This window comes from Notechis scutatus, chromosome 3 (assembly GCF_049901735.1).
Source record: "Notechis scutatus isolate UNSWTSFEM ecotype Mainland chromosome 3, rNotScu1.2, whole genome shotgun sequence".
Lineage (NCBI taxonomy): Eukaryota > Metazoa > Chordata > Lepidosauria > Squamata > Elapidae > Notechis > Notechis scutatus.
The window spans coordinates 120,578,791-120,597,439 of NC_142011.1; the positions used below are offsets into that span (position 1 = coordinate 120,578,791).

At 39.8% G+C, this 18,649-nt stretch overlaps 1 protein-coding gene across 1 annotated transcript; it reads right to left on the reverse strand.

Moving 5' to 3' along the window:
- Positions 1-245: 245 nt before the first annotated feature.
- On the reverse strand, positions 246-18,030 carry UBE2QL1 (ubiquitin conjugating enzyme E2 QL1). Its single transcript, XM_026672517.2, has 2 exons — positions 16,263-18,030; positions 246-1,570 (listed from the first exon to the last, which is right to left on the reverse strand). The coding sequence occupies exons 1-2, from the start codon at positions 17,064-17,066 to the stop codon at positions 1,439-1,441; spliced, it is 936 nt and encodes a 311-aa protein (XP_026528302.1). The 5' UTR covers positions 17,067-18,030; the 3' UTR covers positions 246-1,438.
- Between the last annotated feature and the right edge of the window lie 619 nt (positions 18,031-18,649).

An 18,649-nucleotide genomic window follows, 5' to 3' on the forward strand; every position in this document is an offset into this window, starting at 1 on the left:
GTTAGTATCATCAACAGCAGCATGGTATTAAGCCATACCATAAGCCACACCATACTTGTTAAGCCATAAGTTTTCTTTTTTTTACATACTATTACTAAAATCTGTGTAACATGAACAGTTTTTTTTCCAGACCAAAGCCTCAGCCTGAAATTTATTCATTAAGGAATATTATAGCTGTAACATTTCCAATGTTACACCGTAGTGTAATGATTTAAAGTAGAATGATTTAAATATCAAGACAATCAAATGGTTCAACTGATTTTATTTAGAATGGGTCCAATGCAATTTTCCATTTGGGTTCCACATTTCAGATTCACCCTTTGTATTCCTCAGAACACTATAGGAAGTTTTAAAAATCAGTTTAATATAAGAAGGAATGTGAATCCTTAGTACCTGCTGGACATTTATATACGTTTCTGACACGGGACTCAAATGTACTTGATTTTTATTTTGTCAAAAGGAAATTCAGGCATGCAAATAATCCTAAAGATGCCTCATTAAAAAAAAAATCTGACTTAGCTTTTGTAACAGGTCTATCATTTCAAGCTGAATACCATGCATTTAAGGTTAAGCCTTCCGCAATCTACTTTTGGCCATTGCAGAAGTGAACAGGAAAATATGCTCACCCTACTGGGAAGATGAGAATTGTTTGGCCACCAGTTCCTTGCAATCTCCCACTTATGGGCTCCTCTAATTTCTACCTGACCTTCATGAAATCAGACCGATTTTAACTGGTGAACAATTGCACTCCACATATCACATAGCTAGCACACTTTGACCAACGGAGTGCTTTTTGTTTTAAATACTAGTCTGTGTGTCTTTGCTAGGATCCTGACTTTTCTTAAAAATGAACATAAGGTCATGTTACAGAGCACAAATGAGGTCTAAAATTCAGCCACAGCAGACCACAGCTCCACAGAAAACACATCTTCAAGGTAAGTTGACCTGCTTGAAAAAAGAGATTAAAAACAGCACAGCAAACATGGATCTTCAATGCACTGTTTCCCTAATTAAATATTAACGGCTTCATTTCACATTTAAATGAATTAAGCATCAATGGATGGAATTTCCACTACCACCAGTTGTTGCTGCTGTGCCATGGGAAAAAGCAGGTGACAATGTGGCTCAGATGGAAGAAGGGGAACATGGTTGACAGGGGCAAGTGATCTCAGCATCTGCACTAAAGTGACGTAAGATGATCCATCGATCATTCACCAGTTTCAAAATATAATCTTCTACAACATTTCCCTTCCTTTCCTTTGTAAACAGATCTGCTCATAAATAATTTGGATGTCTCCATGACATTCATGATACTTAACAGAAGCTGAAGTAGAAAAGGATGGATGTGGTATACAGCATCGAGAAAATGTCAAAAAGTACTTCGTTTTTGTGGTTGAGTTGTGTTGTTTAGCGTCTGATGAGTGGGTTGCAAGTTGTATCAGCCGTCAGACACGGGAGGAGTGACCCATCCATATTTTTCATGGGTCTTCACCAAGCTCTTAAAAGTTGCTTCAGCTTCCTTACGACTAAAGGACTTTTTAGATTTTCCAGCTTTTCTGCAGATGCGTCCCTGAATGAAAGAAAATAACCAAGAGAAGAAAATTAGGAATCTGGTATTCCAGAGATATTGGCAATAATTTCACAATGTATTAGTTATTGGGGCTTTTCATTTACAAAACTTCTCTTTACCAGAAATTGCATTTATGTATTATTTTTGCCACAAATTCCTCTAGCTGTTCCACCCCTTATTTTCTATGATTCTGGCTCACTTCTGCTTTTTTTCGTTCCTGGAGAAACTGTCAGAAAATGCATAGGAGTACAACTATTTAACACGTTTACTTTCTAAGTGTTCCAGAAAGCTATTATTATAAATAGAAAAGAATGCTAGAGGCTGTTATTTTACTTTGTATTATGCCAGTTTCTTATTTGCATATTTTGAAATCCAAATACATGAAATTGAGTGGAAATGCACTCTGTTGCCTATCCTTTTGTAGACTGCTTTGTGTTGTTACTGCACAATTGTCAAATACTATGTGGAAAGAATCCGAAGCAAACAACACAGTAATTTGGAACTTTAAAAAGCATTTCACCCATATTTCTAAAAAAGGCATTAATTCATAGCTCTACCATCTGTCCTGAAAGACTTTAGAGAAAAGAAGATGTCACACCCACAACAGTCATCTCCAGGCCTTTGCTTCAATGTCACTATTTTCTGCCCACCTAACACCCATGTTACATCTGCTAGTAACCCACTCAACATTATTCCTCCCTTGAAAAGCAAGAACAGGGGGTAATAAAAGCATTATCCCCTTCTTTCTCCTTCAAAATTGTATTTGGAAAAGGAACAGGTCTTTAAAATACACTATCTTCTAATTCTGTGTGCAAATGCTGGCAACGTGTGTGAAGATTTCTTAAACTGTAATGTTGGCTTCTTAAAATGTTGGCCATTTTTAAAGGTCAGTGTCAGACAGTTTTATCTTGGAAATGGAAGATTTCTATGCAAAAGACCCACAGTTGAAATGATAACACCGTCAAAAAGACAATCTTTATTCTTTGCACTTTCTTCATCCCTTGATAGCTTTGTAAGCCATAGCTAAATTTCTAAGCTAGGCTAAAAAACTTTTTTTGGGGGGTGGGGTGTGTGTGTGTAACTTAGGAAGTAGAAGCAGAGCTCTTCTGTGAGTTTGGAATGTTCTTCCTTTAAATAAATAAAGTGGGCAGTGCAAAGAATCATTTTTTGCAGTGTGAAGGAAGAAATCTATTTTACTGAAGCTTGGTCAACTTTATTTATGTTTTCTTCATATGATATGGCAATGGCTTGCAACCTCCTTTTTTCAGGATTTTTAAAATGTTCTTGGACCTTCCAGATGGGGTTTATTCTACTACTAATGAAAGCCAACCTGTTTAACATTTTTGATCAGCTAAAGTCAGACAGATGCCACCATTTGGTTCATCAACCGAAACATTAAGACACTTGAATATAAAGATTAAGAACACCCAAATATGAGATGCAGAATACACACCTTTTTTTTCTGTAGAGAGGAGTATCTTAAAAACACTAGACTGAACTCAGCAAATCCCAACAACATTGATTATAGTATGATAACTATACCGTTGTAAAGTCTTATTTTGTTTTTCTATACAATTTTAAATAGGTCATAGCAGGAAACAGCACCTGGCTAACCTTGTTTGGGTTCTGAAACAGCAGTAGGGCCTTTTTAATATTTGGGTGGAAGATTTCCAGAGAATATAAAAGTTGTAGACTGAGAAGTTAAACAATCATCCTGGACAAAGGCAATGGAAAAGTGCTTCTTGGGCATGTCCATGAAGTCAAGGAGTCAAGCCTTATATAAAGCAAACTTTATTTAATATATGTATGCTACTTTGGTTTTATGCCACTTCAAAAGAAACCTCAAACTGCTGTTTGCTAGAATGCAAGGATTTTATAATGACCTCTGGCATCAGAGGACTACAGTATCCAGAATTCCCCTAGAAAATATTATCCTTAGGTCTAAGGTGCAGTCATGGCTAGTATATCTATTACAAAGGAGAGATGTTCAGGGACATGAATTTCAGAAAGGACAGAATTAGGAGGCAAAGAGAAGGGACAAGTAAACAAACAAAGAAATAAAGAGTGTACGACAAAGTTGACAGCCAGTTTATTCAACCAGCAAATTGGAAATGTCACATACACATGCACACTAAAGTACTATCTGTATGAGGCAAGAACCTACAGGAAGTATAGTGGAGAAAATAAATCGAACAAACGAAATGGAGACTGCTCCTCTCAGCTCCATCTTTTGGGCTATGACCAGGGTCAAACCCAGTTCACCTCTGCTCAATCCCATCAAACTCAAAATTGACCTTCCCCAGCACTGTAGTTTTAGTTTAACAGAAGCCTGTAGAAAGTCTGAACTTATGAAACCACTTTGTTTCTGTTTGCTTCTCTGTATCCTAGGATCTCTATGGATCTTTTCCAACTATTAAATTATTATCCACACATACTTCAATTGGCAGAAGGCATGACATTGCTGTTCCTCATTGTGAATCTGTATCGTTTCTTCCCAGTCACATTCCCCCAGCACTGCCACCTTCATCGGGAAATGAAGCCTCATAGATATACAGTTAAGGTTGTGCTTAAGGGGTTGGGACAGGTTTGGAATAAGGGGGAAAATACTAGTTTAGTCACAGTTCATTTTATGATAAACTAAGGCTGTTTCCCTAAAGGGCTGGAGATGACATCATGGAAATGTGGGTGAAAATTCCTGTTGTCAAGGAGCGTCTGTGTTGTGGGTAGATGGAAGTGGGGACACGGCCCAAGAGTGACTCAGAATGTGCAATGAAATGAATGAGGACTGGTGTTTGAATGTTAACACCTCTTCTACCTATCTCCTCTCCTAGGTGAAAAGAGAGAGACTCAATAAGGAAGCAAACAATGGCTTGGATGTAGAATTGGACTGAATTGATTAGATATAGAAGGGATCTGAGAGAAAAGGAATGGTACTATGGAAAACTGCTTTCACATTCTCTTATCTTTGGGGACCTTCAGAGAGAAATTGGCTGCCCCATAAACAAATGCTACGAACTTCCTAAAATTGTTTACCATACAGAAATGACTTGCTTTAACCATGCCAGGCCATACATAATCCTAGACTAAAAACACTGTGTTTTACCAGCAATACTCAATGATCCAATTCCAACTTCATACTAGGCCAAAATCAAACAAACCTCATCAAAAGTGACAAATGCTTCAAAGAACTTGTCATCCTTCTTGAAATTGCCATTTATACTCAGTGGGGGGAAAATAATCACTTTATTATAATTGCTTGTTCATGGCACCTGCAGTTGGCTTTGTTTTTCAAAGCAGTGGCTGGAGTAACTGATCTGTGTTCTTATGAGCTATTTGATTGGCTGGAAATATTCTGGCTTTGTGAAAGTATCTTTCTCACCAAACTGCGAGTTAATCTGCAATGAAAAGCATGCTGATTGGAGGAAGAGTTCACCAGTGCTCAGGAGAATTTTAAATATACTGACTTTACTGCTTATATGGCCTTAGTATCATAAAGTTCTTCATGAAAAGTGCTTGTTTCACAAAAGACAAGTGTTGGCTTTTCTGTATGGCTTTATATCCTGCCCATCAAGCAGTTCGAAAGCATGCAACTGCGAATAGATAAATATGGGAAAGTAACAGCATTCTGTGCACTGTTCCTTATCATGCTGGCCACATGACTACGGAAAGGATCTTTGGACAATGCTGGCTCCCTTGGCTAAGAAACAGAGACGAACACTGCCCCCTAGAGTTGGGCACAACTGGACGGGGAAAACTTTACCTTATAACTTATAAATTCCCTGCTCTCTGCTGAAGAATTTTTTTTTTTTTTAGATTTCTGTTTAGGCATAATGAAGCAGTAAGATTTTGATAACAAAACACAATGTGGATAAGAAAAGACCTGGGCTTCAGTATTTAATCCTTGAAAATAAAGGACCATATTGCTCAGAAAAAGTCCCTTCTTGATACATCTTGAGCAGCTCACACATATACACTTAGATATATACTGGAACCAGAAAGCTGGCTTCATTTATTATCTTGGTTTTTAATTTCTGTAATTTCATTAGTTTGAATATGCAACTCTCTTGGCAATTCTGCTCATGAACTCAAATTCCAGGCCATAGGATATCTTCTATAGCGTTCACTGGGAGCAATTTCTCTGGTTCACTCTCACAAGTGCTTCTCCCTTATGAATCTATTCCTAGAACTCACATAGCAAGGCAGTTCCTGCAGAAATGGTCCCATTGCATCCAATTTGCAATAATAAGGTGGAAGTGTTCTTGTCTTTGCTCTCCCCTCACTTCCCTTCCCTCAGGAGGTTATTCCTAGGATGTTGTGAGTTGTAGTAACTCCCAGTGTTATTGTATCAAGGCCCATGCATTAAGCAAACCACCTGCAATTTTCCGGGATAGGTGACAACAGCTAAATATTCACATTTAAGTACTGTTGAATGCATAATTAAATTAAAAAAGAATAAACATTAAAACTTCCAGTATGTTAATTATTTAAAAGTTACCTGAAAAGGAGAGTTCCATAAAACCAGAATTGCTTATTTAGTCCTGTCAGACTTTGAGTCCCCTGATATTTAAAGTAAATTGGGAATCTTACATTCTATGGTGATTTCTGACTTGATTTCAGCATTGACTTGATTTCCCCACCCCACCCCCATTACCTGAACATGTTCAAAATAGGGTAAGGCATATATAAACAAGGGCCGACAGAGTATCACTAAAAAAATGATAACAGATAAAATGAGATTGAAACCATTGTTTGCAACAATCTGAGCTATCCATTCAGAAACCAGGGTTAGAAAAGTAGGTATTTAACAAAAACATGAAAAGCAAAGGGTAAATCTAAAGCGGCAGTCTCCAACTTTTCTGACCTGGTGGCCCAGCGCAGGGCGGGGGGGGGAAAGGGGATTACTTTATGCAAGTTGTAGGTACGTGCACACATGCGCACAGCTTCATTTGTGCGAGTGGCAGGTGCCCGTGCCTGCACAAATCACCATTCACCTGCAAGTGCCTGCTACTCGCAGGAGTGGGACTTGCACATGAGCGCAAGTGCCCACAACTCATGCACGGAGATTCATGCGCAAATACAAGTGCTCATCCCCTTGTGCACAAGTGGAGTTACATGCACGTGTGTTTCCTTCCCTCTGCTCATGTGAATGGAGCTATGCATGGGTGCTCTCCTGCTACGTGTGCGGCCCTGTTGCAAATAGTCCGCAGCCCAGTAGTGGGCCCCAGCCCCAGTGGGTTGGAGACCCCTGATCTAAAGTACAACAGGAAAGATACAACATTCCCCTGACCAGAAACTCTATGCAGGAAAGACTCTTGGATCACACTCATGTTATTCAGAAACCCACCTTCCGAAGCTAAAAGCTTGAGATCAGACAACTCCCAAATTCTGTTCGTGTGGCATTTGCTGGATTACAAAACTGTTTACATTTTTTTTAAACTGCTGAAACTTTGCTAGATTCAGCAATACACATATCCAATGAGCTTTCAACAATTTGCCTAAAAATATATTGGCTGGTTTGATTGATTCTGCAAGTAGTTCCAAATCCCACCCCCTCCAAATTATCTTGTTCTGAAACTCACTTTACATCATAGCTAAACAACAAAAGATGAGAATACTAAAATGTGAATTATTAAAGAACGTTTGCTTACATTCATTATTTACTAGAAGATGGTGTTGTATGAGGAAAGTAAAAAGAATTTATTGGTGTTTGTGTATATGTATATGTTTGTGTATGTGCATGTATATTCAAACACACACACACACACAATGTTCTTTCAGGAGCTCAAGTACCTATCATTCCAATAAATCCTGTCTATTATCAGTTGTGTACAAATCCTGCTATTATCAACCAAGAGTAATAATGATAGTTTCAATATCCAAATGTTCCTGAATTTATGAATTTTCTATGTTCATTGCAACCCTTCTTACTACAGAATTTTTACTTCTTTTTGGAGCTTTATTCAGAAAAAAACAGAAACAAAATAGCTCCCTCCCTTGAGCCATGAAGTTCTTTCTTGAAACACCATTATCTACATTCCTTTTCTTGTTCTGTGTAGAGGAAGAATGATTCTACTCCCCTCGATTCTGTATTCTGTTTTATAAAATAAGTATGACACAGTCCTTTTAGGCAGAAAATAACACTACAGGAGCCCTGGTGGTGCAATGGTTAGAATGCAGTATTGCGGGCTAACTTTGCTCACCCCACAGCTTGGAGTTTGATCCTGACAGGCTCAGGGTTGACTCAGCCTTCCATCCTTCTGAGGTTGGTAAAATCAGGATCCAGATTGTTGGGGGGCAATATCATGACTTTTATAAACTGCTCAGAGAGTGCAGTATGAAGTGGTATATAAGGCTAAGTGCTATTTCTATTACAAACTTGGTCTTTGAGACACTACATGAACCACATACCCATATCTCATTTTTACCGAATCATGACTTGATCCTAAAGTTAGATTTGAAATAATACCTTGTGAAAGAATGGGCAGCAGGCTTATATCTTTTTTATTTCTTAAAGAAAGGCATCAGGATATTTGTAGTACCCAAAAGCATTCTGGAAATAAAGATTATTCTTGAAGTTGGCACTTTGCCTTGGCATGTGTTATAACTTCCCATTATATTTTTCTTTTAGAAAATCTAAAGCAAAATCTAATGGAGTCTGAAACTTGGCAAGTATTATGGGAGGTCTCTGGAGTATTACACCAGATACCAAATTTTACGTAATTTCCATTCATTTTAGTGCTGCCTGCACCAGAGAACTTCTTGCCAAATTTTACTCCTTATTTAAAACATTTGTTCAGAAATAGCATAGACTTAAACAGAAATTCTGAATATACATGCATTGTACCCTTCTGCTGTCAAGATAATTCCATGGGAATTAGCTTGTTGATCATGGCCAAGTTTAATCACGATAACTAAATGACACTTTAATATTCCAAGACAATATAGCACTGAGTGTTAAACAAAGAGAACACTCCATGGAACAGACAATCATACATTATATAATATTCTGCAAATGTTCTGGATTACTATCCTTCTATGGTAATCTCCTTCCATTGGACATGATGACTAGAGCTGATGGGAACTTCTGCAGATCAGTAGGTTGTTTTGAGCCTTAGTAATAAGCTTGTTCAGTTTCAACTGGCACTTTTTGGATGGGCATGTTGAGCTCCCCAATCTATAATCTAGATCAGTGATCCCCAACCTTTTTATGCGCGCGCCGGTACCGGCATCAGCTGGGCGCCGCGGCCGGTCACCGGCATCAACTGGGCGCCGCCATCTTTTTTATGAAAAGTGCTTCCGGTGACCTCACCGGAAGCACTTTTTCATCAAAAGATGGCGGCGCCAGCTCTGGTGAGCTTTTCCTGGTAGAAATGGCTTTCTACCTGGAAAAGCTCACGAAGCTTGCTATGCCGCCATCTTTTTGATGAAAAGTGTTTCCGGTGAGCTTTCTACCGGAAAAGCTCACCGGAAGCACTTTTTCATCAAAAAGATGGTGGCGCCCAGCAACCAGCGGCCCGGTAGGACTTGTTCCGCGGACCGGTACCGGTGGTTGGGGACCCCTGATCTAGATGACCTGGATGTCAGTTCCCACCCAGAATTCTCAGCCAACATGATGGTGCTGGCTGGGAAGTCTTTAAGAGATGAAACACAAAACTCAGAAAGGTATCTAGTTGGGATAAATGATCCTTTTGTCTTATGTATTAAAAAATACCCTATCAGCATTACCTAATTAAGATGCCAAATCATTCTAAAGATATTATAAAGGGATACAAGATGCCAACTTACAAAGATAACACAAACATGACTACAATACTCTACATTTCAACGTTTCCTGGCAGATGAGAAAAGAGAGTTTTAACAGAATCAGTGTTTCTCACACCGATCAGACCTTCGGTACATACAGCCTGTCCTAGCAACAGAATGATCTCCGTTATATAACGCAGAGTGGCAGCAGTTATTCAGATTATCATGAAATCATTGACCACTCTGTACTTTTAATACTAATGCCATTTTTAGTAAGAATAAAATATTTTGTACCTGTTTGCAGTAATGTATTTCATTTGTCTTCCTTCGCTGTTTAATAATACTGTATAAAAACAGGTACTCATTTTTTCTATTAAAAATATAGGAAATAAAAACCAGTGATTGAACTCTAATGAAATATTGCAGGGTGAATAACACTAACAGAAGCTGAATGTGCCATTCTGGTCTGTTCGGAAGGAAGAGCTGTTATTTAAAGCAGTCTTTCTTATTAGTAAATGTCTTTAGCATATAAACTTTAAAAGCCTTCTACTGATTAGACTTTGCCTCATCTTGAAAATCTAAGCAGTTTGTGCTATTTAGGAGACCTTAAAAAAGGCCAGAGCTGTAGTCTACACAGGAATGCTTAAAAAACTATCTCAGGAAGGCAAGGGCCAACCAATTATCTACTGTTGCCATGAAAACAGTCAGCAGTTGAGATCAACTTGAAGGAGTTTTTAGTTTGTAATATTTTTAATCTAAAGAAAGTATTTTTCAGTTACAACATATAAACTTTACAGTATTTCTGATTCCCTTCTCCCACGTGATTAAAGAAGTATTGAAAGCTTATTTTAAAAATGCATATTTAAGTCATCATCCAGTTCAATTTCTAATTTTAAAATGCTCATTTTTTTATTTATGTATTTGTGAAAGATAACCTTCCATTAAAAGATAGAGTAAAGCTAGAACAAAAGAGTAAGCCACTACATTGTTAATGAATTGTGAATTCTCTTTTTTCAATGATAGCTAGTTATTTGATCTCAGGGATTCAATGGAATCTGATCTCTTTGGGCAATACAGAGCAAAGCATAACCTCATTAAAATAAGAAGCATAAAAGTCATGAAGTGAAGCTAAGATTAAAGAGATAAAGTTAATTTATCTTTAAGGTATCACAAGAGTCATTATCTGTTTTTGGAAGAGTAATGGTTGAGTCACAAAAAGCAATTAAGTAGAAACCTATTTTCTACCCTATTTGCCAGGCTATAAAAAACTCAAAGCACAACCAATTTACATTACGTATAAAGGATATGAATTTAGTCAAGTAAGTAATGAAATATGACACAATACATTTGTTTAATTAAATATACAAACATTTCTCCCCGAAATGAATAAATATTTACAATATTTACATCAGGGAAACAAAATCCACAGTTCTTTACTGAAGAATTTGGGAAATGGAGGAATAGGGTTGTATTCAATGTCATACTGTTCATGTAAAAATGAGCCTGGATTGCTTGCATCAACAAAACTCTTCTATCATAATCTTGGATGAGGATCAAGGATTGCTGGAATGGAATATTATAAACCAAATGTAGAATATTTTCTAAAACTTGGAAATCTATGACTCTAAGGGTTTTCTCATAAAGGGAGGCAAAAAACCCCACACTGGTTCATTTTTGTCCTTGATAAATGAAGTATCAATCACTCTGAAATATGAGAAACTCATATTGTTTATTGCTCACCAGGCAAAAAAAAGCATTTTCTCACTAATGGAATATAATTTCATTGTGTTTTGGCAGAAAAAACTAGATAAATGTATTCATACTTTTAAGGATGGAAGAGGTACAATTTCAATTAAAGCAATACATATAGTTGTTTCAGAAGAGTTATAATTTAATAGAAACTTGATTTAAATCAATACACAAATTATCTTGGTGATTGAATTGATACTTTTACTCATTTTAGAAAATAGTGCATAGTCAACTATTTAATGGATTGTTGTTTATTGGTGCAGTAACAACATATTCAGGGTGTTAACTTAGTAATTTATCATGCAGTATGGTTCACCTGGTAGCTTAGTTACTTTCAATGTTTAGGTTATTTTCTAAAATATTTTACTTTTAACAGACTAATTCTAGTTGGATTTAATTCTAAATAACTCTCCTACTAAAGAGCTGAAGGCAACCAATAACCCTTGGACATTGTCCCTCAATGGAAGAACATTATTACAAGTGGAGGACTGACCTGATCTTTATAGTTCTCAACAACCACAGGGAATTTGCTGCCTTTCTCTGTGCCATAAAAGGGACTGGCATAAGTGAGCTTACATTGTAATGCTGTCCAACTTGGAGATATTTTGATACACAGGTAATCCTCAGGTTACAACCATTTGTTCAGCAACTGTTCAAAGTTATGATGGTCTTAAATGAATGATACTTATGACCAGTCCTTGGGGTTCCATCTGTTGCAGTATTCTCGCAGTCATAGGATTACAATTTCCAATGTTCCCTACCAGCTTCTCACAAGCAAAGTCAGTGGAAAGTTGGCAGGAAGTTGGAAGTCGTGATCACATGTGATCCACCTTTAATGATCTTTGCGGCTCTCACTTAAAAATGGCAACCAGGACTGCTGAAAATGCTATTACTGAGCAATACAATCACATGATATCATGCTTTATGACTGTACTGATTAACAATGGAAATTCCAGTTTCAGTTGCCATTATAACCCAAGGACTGCCTGTAATAAGATACAGTGGGTTTTTCCTTTATGTGGACTACAACAATTATATTACAAAGAATTTGAGAGTTATTGTACAAATTTAATTATCTGGCACGATTTTTGGCTACATATAGGAATCCATGACAGTACTATTTGGTACTATCTTCAGAACTCCCAACATATTAATTGCCAAGTTCTTGGCCAATTGGCTGGTTGGAGACATAAGAATACAGAACTTAAAGTGTTAAATACTATGTAGATGTTTAACAACCATCTAAATTCTCCATTTGGAAATTAACATAAATGAAAGAGGTCATTCAAGGTAGATAAAAAGGAAAAAAAATCACAGATAGCAATAGCACTTAGACTTATATACCGCTTTACAGTGCTTTACAGCCCTCTCTATGAGGTTTACAGAGTCAGCATATTACCCCCAACAATTTGGGCCCTCATTTTACCCACCTCAGAAGGATGGAAGGCTGAGTCAACCTTGACTAAGTCCACTCTGGGACTTATATACTGTAGATAGTTTCAGGCATTTTTTAGCTAAATATTTACTATTATTACTATTGACTATTACTATTTACTATTATGTAAAACATCCTGCTCAGTGTAAAACATCAATTTGCAATAAATATAAAATATGATCAAACGCATCAAATATAAGCAATGACCATGAACAAGGCATCAGCATTATCCTGAGATGCTTTCAGCAAATCACAGCATGCTTTATTTTATTATGTGGGGACGTGAGGGGCAAGTGGAAAAAGTATTAGGTGTCATAGTGTGGGGGGAGGAAACTGTTTAATTGATTGATGCTAATGAATATCTGTAAATAACCAGGAATAACTGAATGGGAAAAAGTATTTGGTATCCTGTTCTTACCAGTTAACATGAAAACCTTAACTCCAGTGTATTAAAAAGGGTAACTTTGGCAGAGGGCAGACATTAATGAGATAAACATATGTTTTTATATTATATATTGGGCCGCTAGTATTAGTAGTGTGACTCTGTCTGCCATCAGAACAGACATTGCTGACCAAAAAAAATCAGCCTTCTCACAAAAGCTTCCAAAGATGTTTCAGAGAATTTGTGGACTTTTCGGATACATTGCCGTAGTGAAGACAAAAAGAATGACCTCCTCCCTTGCAAGGTGGTATAGAGTATAATACAAGACTGCATCCATAGCAGCCAGAGCTGCATTTCAATGCAATTTTAAGATTCTATCCTTTCATTTAATAGATTAATAAAGAGTCATCACTGATTTAGTCTTAAGGGATTTACAGGGTTAATGTGCATTAATGCAGTTTAATTTTTAGTGTATTTAAATTTAAATATTAATTGTATTTTATTTTAATTTATAAAATTCATACATTGCCTCAATCCACTCGGACTCTGGTCTGGTCAGTTCACAGTAGATGTAATAAAATACAAGTCTCTAATTTAACATATTAGAATTTTAAAAAATGATTTAAAACTAGTCACCTGTTTATATTCATTTTATAAGCTGATGAAAGTTTTTAGAGGTTAAAACTAAGCAGTAATCTTTCCAAGCCTTATGCTAAATGTCTAGCATTGAGATATTGGACTGGCACAGGGGAAAATTGAATTTGTGGTCCACTCTCAGCCTTAGAAATTCATTGGGGGAATCTGAGTCAGTCCCTCTCAGCCCAACCTACAGGGTGATTGTTCTAGAGAATAGGAAGAAGCACTATGTATTCAAATACTGTAAACTCTTGAATTGAAGAGGTATATAAATCTAATAAATCAATATCTAAAAAACAAAGGGCACAAGCTAACAGAAAAAAAATCAGAAGACTGTACCAAGACATTAACATTTTCTCCATTTCAATGGAATTAAAGCTGAAGTATTCATTATACTAGGATTCTTCTGATATCATTCATTGCCCATTGAACTCCCTTGGTTTAACTGAACGTATATTACATTAAAATCCCTATATTCACAAACTTATTTATGTTATATTAATTATCGCCCACTGCTTTATACTGCCATAGAAAAGCAGAGAAATATTAAGAAAAATCTTCAAGTTGCCGGTGTGTGTATATCAATGTTTAAAGCAACCACTTGAAAATAGGGGCTGCAATGGTTAGTATGTGCCAAGCTGAATTTAAAAATTTGCTTTGCTGTGTAATCAGAGATACATTTCTAGAAAGAAATGAGCATAAACTTTATTAAAGATCATGATGCAATTCTCTGGATAGGATTTTACAGTTAAGCAGTGCATGGACTTTGCACTTGGATTTTGTATCAGGTTGAATTTGAAACAGGAAGATAATTTAAACATGGGGAAAAGGTAATCTGGTGAAAGTTTCTTATGGCTTCCCACTCATTTATCTCAGCAAGAGTTTGAACTCTTACAGATTATATAAATAGCTGGCATCATAACAACCTAATTCTACATACTTTAGCACTACCATGTGGAAAACTCCTCGTTAGAATTTTGTTAAAATGGAATCACTTGGCTTATTTAGGCTAGCAATCAGAAAACTATAGTCCACAGGCCAAATCTAGCCCACTGTTTTTTGTTTTTTTTTAATGTAGTACTTCAATGGATAAAGAGGCAGTTCTACAGATCTGAGCCTCAACCAAGCTCCCAGGTTGAAGGCTGGGGCATTCTAGGCAGAGGCCTATCCTTGCCTTCCTTGCTGGTGAGCTAGCACTGTTCAGTGGCTTCTGTGCCCCTTGGCCAGCTAACCATGTCCACAGAGTGGAAGAGGGAGAAGATCTAGCTCTTTAGGGAAAACATTTGCAGATTCCAAATTTAAAGCAAAGGTGTTGTGGCTCTATCCTTCAAAAAGAAACCAATTAAATGCCTACTTTACTTCATGAAAATAATCACTTATTAGTCCACCTTATTTCAAGATTCTGGTTCTTATGTCCACAAGTGTACACATGAATGTGGTTCTCCCCCCCCATTTTTAGCCACCACAGTAGTAGTGACCTTGTGGTAAAGAATTTGTATAAATTATTTTTCTACATCTATAGTCCATCAATCATGACTTTATTTGCTAAATCCTTGTGCTTTGAGACACAGTGAAAGTAAAAGGAGGTAAGTATACACCTAGTTTTTATTCACGCGTGTCAGATTAATTATATCTGTAATATTTTTGTTCTTTCTGTATGCCACAAATTACCTTTTATTAAACCAAAGGAAAAATCCTCGAAGCATTGTATAAAAGAAAATAAATAACACAGGTCATCCACCTGCCCTTTCACAAAAAGTGGTGGATCTCAACAGACATTTCTTCCCTCTTCCATAATTCCAAAGGCTAGCAAGCATGAAGTAAGCCAGAATGTAGAGGTGTATGAAAATAATCTTGAAGAAGATAGGGAACCATTAAGAGAGGCTCAATGACAATTTAGTCTTGGGGAAGTAGACAACATGAGAAAGAAACTTAGAACAACTCTGCCTGGATTCTGCTCGGTATAACAGGAGACAGAAGGGAAACTTTATTAGGCTTTCAAGAATCTTTTCTCATATTCTATAACAATGAAGTACCATTTCTGTCCTCCTCATAGTGCCCGATTTTTGACCTGACCAACCTCAAGCATAGTTTATGGACTATGGACTCCACCTGTTGGGTACATGCTATTTACTACTTCATAAACTCTGGTATAAAAATTGAAGGGTCGGGCTTACACAAAACACTAAGCCAAAGTCAAAGCCAAACCAGTTACATGATGGTTTAGCGCACTCTATGAAGTCAGCCCCTAATTCAATGTCTTATATAAGGTCACCAGCAGGCTTATCTGTAGTCCAGCAATATTAATATATCTACTAATGAAGTGGTCAGAATCCTCTACAATGCTGCAGTAAAGCAAGCTGAGCCACATCTGGAGATGGTAGCTCCAGCATCTTAGATAATCCAACCCAAGCACTTAGCTAAAACTCATCATCAAGCCATTCCCAATCCAGGTCATTTGTGAGCAAATCTCCCTTACTACTGTGCGCAGACAGAATCAAGTTGCCAGAATATGTTTGCGTTACTGTTAGGGACCATCAGAAAAGGCCCCCAACCAGATTCCAATTCCATCAGGGCTGCCTCTCTCTCTCTCTCTCTCTCTCCTACCTAGAGTCCTTCCTCAGCTGCGAGGAGAAACTTTTTATATATATATTTTATTTTATTTTTCTTATGTATTCAAAACTATGTTTTTACTTATACCTATTATCTTGTAAGCAATTGACAAATAAAAATAAATAAATAAATACCTGGCCTTTCACAAGGCTAGCGGCAAACTGGCGCATGACAGCCTCGACGGTGTAGGCGCTTGACCATCCTCGGGGAGTGAGCAGCTCCATGCAGATGGCTCCGCCATCGAGGACATAGCCGTTCTCCAAGCGCGGGCTGAGCACCCGCATGAAAGGCGGCGCGAAGGGGAAGTTGTCTGGGAAGGTGAGGTTGAGAAGGATGTATTCAGTGTTGGTCTCCTTCATGTCCTGCCACAGCACCGAGTCCTTGTCCACCTGGTGCAGCTTCACGTTCCAGTCGAAGAGGCTCTCGTCCACAAGCTCCACCGAGATGAAGCGGTCGCTCAGGCGGGCGATGTCCTGCAGCTCCTTCATTAGCCGTCGGGTGCGCACTTGTGTGCAGTGCGCCTGCCGGCTGGCCGGCACCAAAGCCGTGGAAACCAAGGCCGAGCCGGAGCGGTTAACGCCGCTGCCTCCTCCTGAAGGTTGCTCCTTCCCGGAGCCCGCCTCCTTGCCGCCTCCGGGTTGCTGCGCTTTTTCTTTCCCGCCGTTGTGGGCCGCCGGCTGCTGCTTCGCCAGCTCCAGGACCTTCTTGGGCTTGTTGCGAGCGGGGCTACCGCCTGGGCTGCTGCAGCTCTCTCTGCTGGGGCTGCCGCAGCCGCTAGCCGGCGTGGCTTGCAGCTGCTGCTTATTCTTATGGTTGCTTTTGCCTCGCAACGAGGAGCCCTGCTGGAGGCTGCCGCGCCGGTGATGGTGGTGCTTGGGGTCCTCCGTGTCCCTATTGTGAAGGCGAATCAGCCCGATTTTCCGGAGGAGGGTAGCCATTCTCCAACGGCCTTGCGGGGGTCGCCGAAGCGGCAGGGCGAAGCGGGGCTAGGCAAAACAGCAGGGGGAAGACGGACCTCAGATCGGCCACCTGTCCGAGCTAATTAAACCGGCGACCCCGAATCCCCCGGAGTCCCAAAGCCGATCGAAGCAGAGGAAGTCGGAAGGACGGAGAAAGGAAGGGGGGGGGGGATGCGGTCTGGATGGTACTTCTGGCCGGGTTGCTCCTCCAGCCTCTTTCCTCGCCGCTCAGATCCCTCCTTTCAGCAGCGCCGCCGGCAGCATTGCAGCATTCGAAGCGCCTCTCCCGAAATCACCAACGCTCCGCGGCCGTGGCCATTGAATTCCCCCGTTGAAAAGGAGGGGAAAGCACCCCCCAGCAGCCCCCTTTACCTCCGCCCACTCGCGCAGGCACGCCGCTCGTACCGCAGGAGGCCCCTCGCTTTCACAATAACCTTCGGGTCTTATTGACCGAAAATAAAAACGGGATCCTATCCAAGAATCATCCACGCATATCCACACGCACACCCTCCCCTTTCTTTTTGCGCGAATGAAAAACCACCCACCCACCGGCGCAGAGCACAGCGAGGGGAGAGGAGGAGGGATCCCAAGGCAGTTTCCCCCGCCTTCCGCCCCGCTCCGCCGGTCGACAATGTCGGTCTGCTGGAAAATGTCCTCGCTGTCAAGCGGCGCTCCTTCTTCAACCGCGCTTGTGGCAAGCGGCACTGGGGTTTGTTTTCCTCTCCTTTGTTCACCTTCGGGCTTCTCCCGCTTGGAAGCCGGCAGCCGGGACCGTTTTTGGAGCTGTGGGAAGGGTTGGAAAGTTGCCTTCTTCTTGGCGCAAAAGAGGGCGACCCTCTTGAACGAGCCTGGCGTTCTGCCCTTTAGCTCACCCCTTCGACAAGAGAAGTGGGGGGAACCCGAGTCAGTCGCGCGACGGGTCCTCCTCCTCCCTTGCAGAGTGTGCCGCGCTTCTGCAGCGGATCTGACATTACTGGCGTCGGGGAGGAGAAAAACCGGGCTAAACTCCACCCCGCTACTCTGTATGCTCACGAAGAGGACGGCCTAGGCAAAAAAGCTCACGTGGGAGCAGGCCGGGCTCTCCCTGGCTGGAGTGAAGTGGGAGCGAGTGGGGGTTATGTTGTGAGCGACGGATGCGGGAGCGATGCGTGATTCTTTTCTCTTTGCCTCAAAGCGTCGATTCCCCCCACCCCCGGCCCACTTTCTTCACCCCCTTCCACAATCACCAGCAAATGGCAGGCTGTCGGCCTTTTGGGGCTTCTAAAAATTACACTAACTTAACTACTGTGGCCATGCTTTCAAACGAGGGTTGGTTATATTTATTGGTAAACAAGAAAGGGAACAAAAAAGGGAGCGTCTGGGATGCCAAGATAATAGAAATGTACAGTTTTCTTTAAATATTTTTTTTCTTTCCCCAAAGAAATCCATGTGTGAGAAACAGCTGTGGTGGATGAGGAAGAGATCTGGTACCTATATAGTTGGCAGGCTGTCTAACGTGATGGAATCCCTTATATTTAGTGTGTATGATTATATGTTTGAATAATAGCCCCTTAGGTCCCATA

Coding starts and splice junctions, on each gene's coding strand:
- UBE2QL1 (XM_026672517.2), bottom strand. CDS start 17,066: ATGGCTACCCTCCTCCGGAAAATCGGGCTGATTCGCCTTCACAATAGG. Junction 1,571..16,262: donor CTAGCCTTGTGAAAGGCCAG/GTATTTATTTAT, acceptor TCTTTCATTCAG/GGACGCATCTGCAGAAAAGC.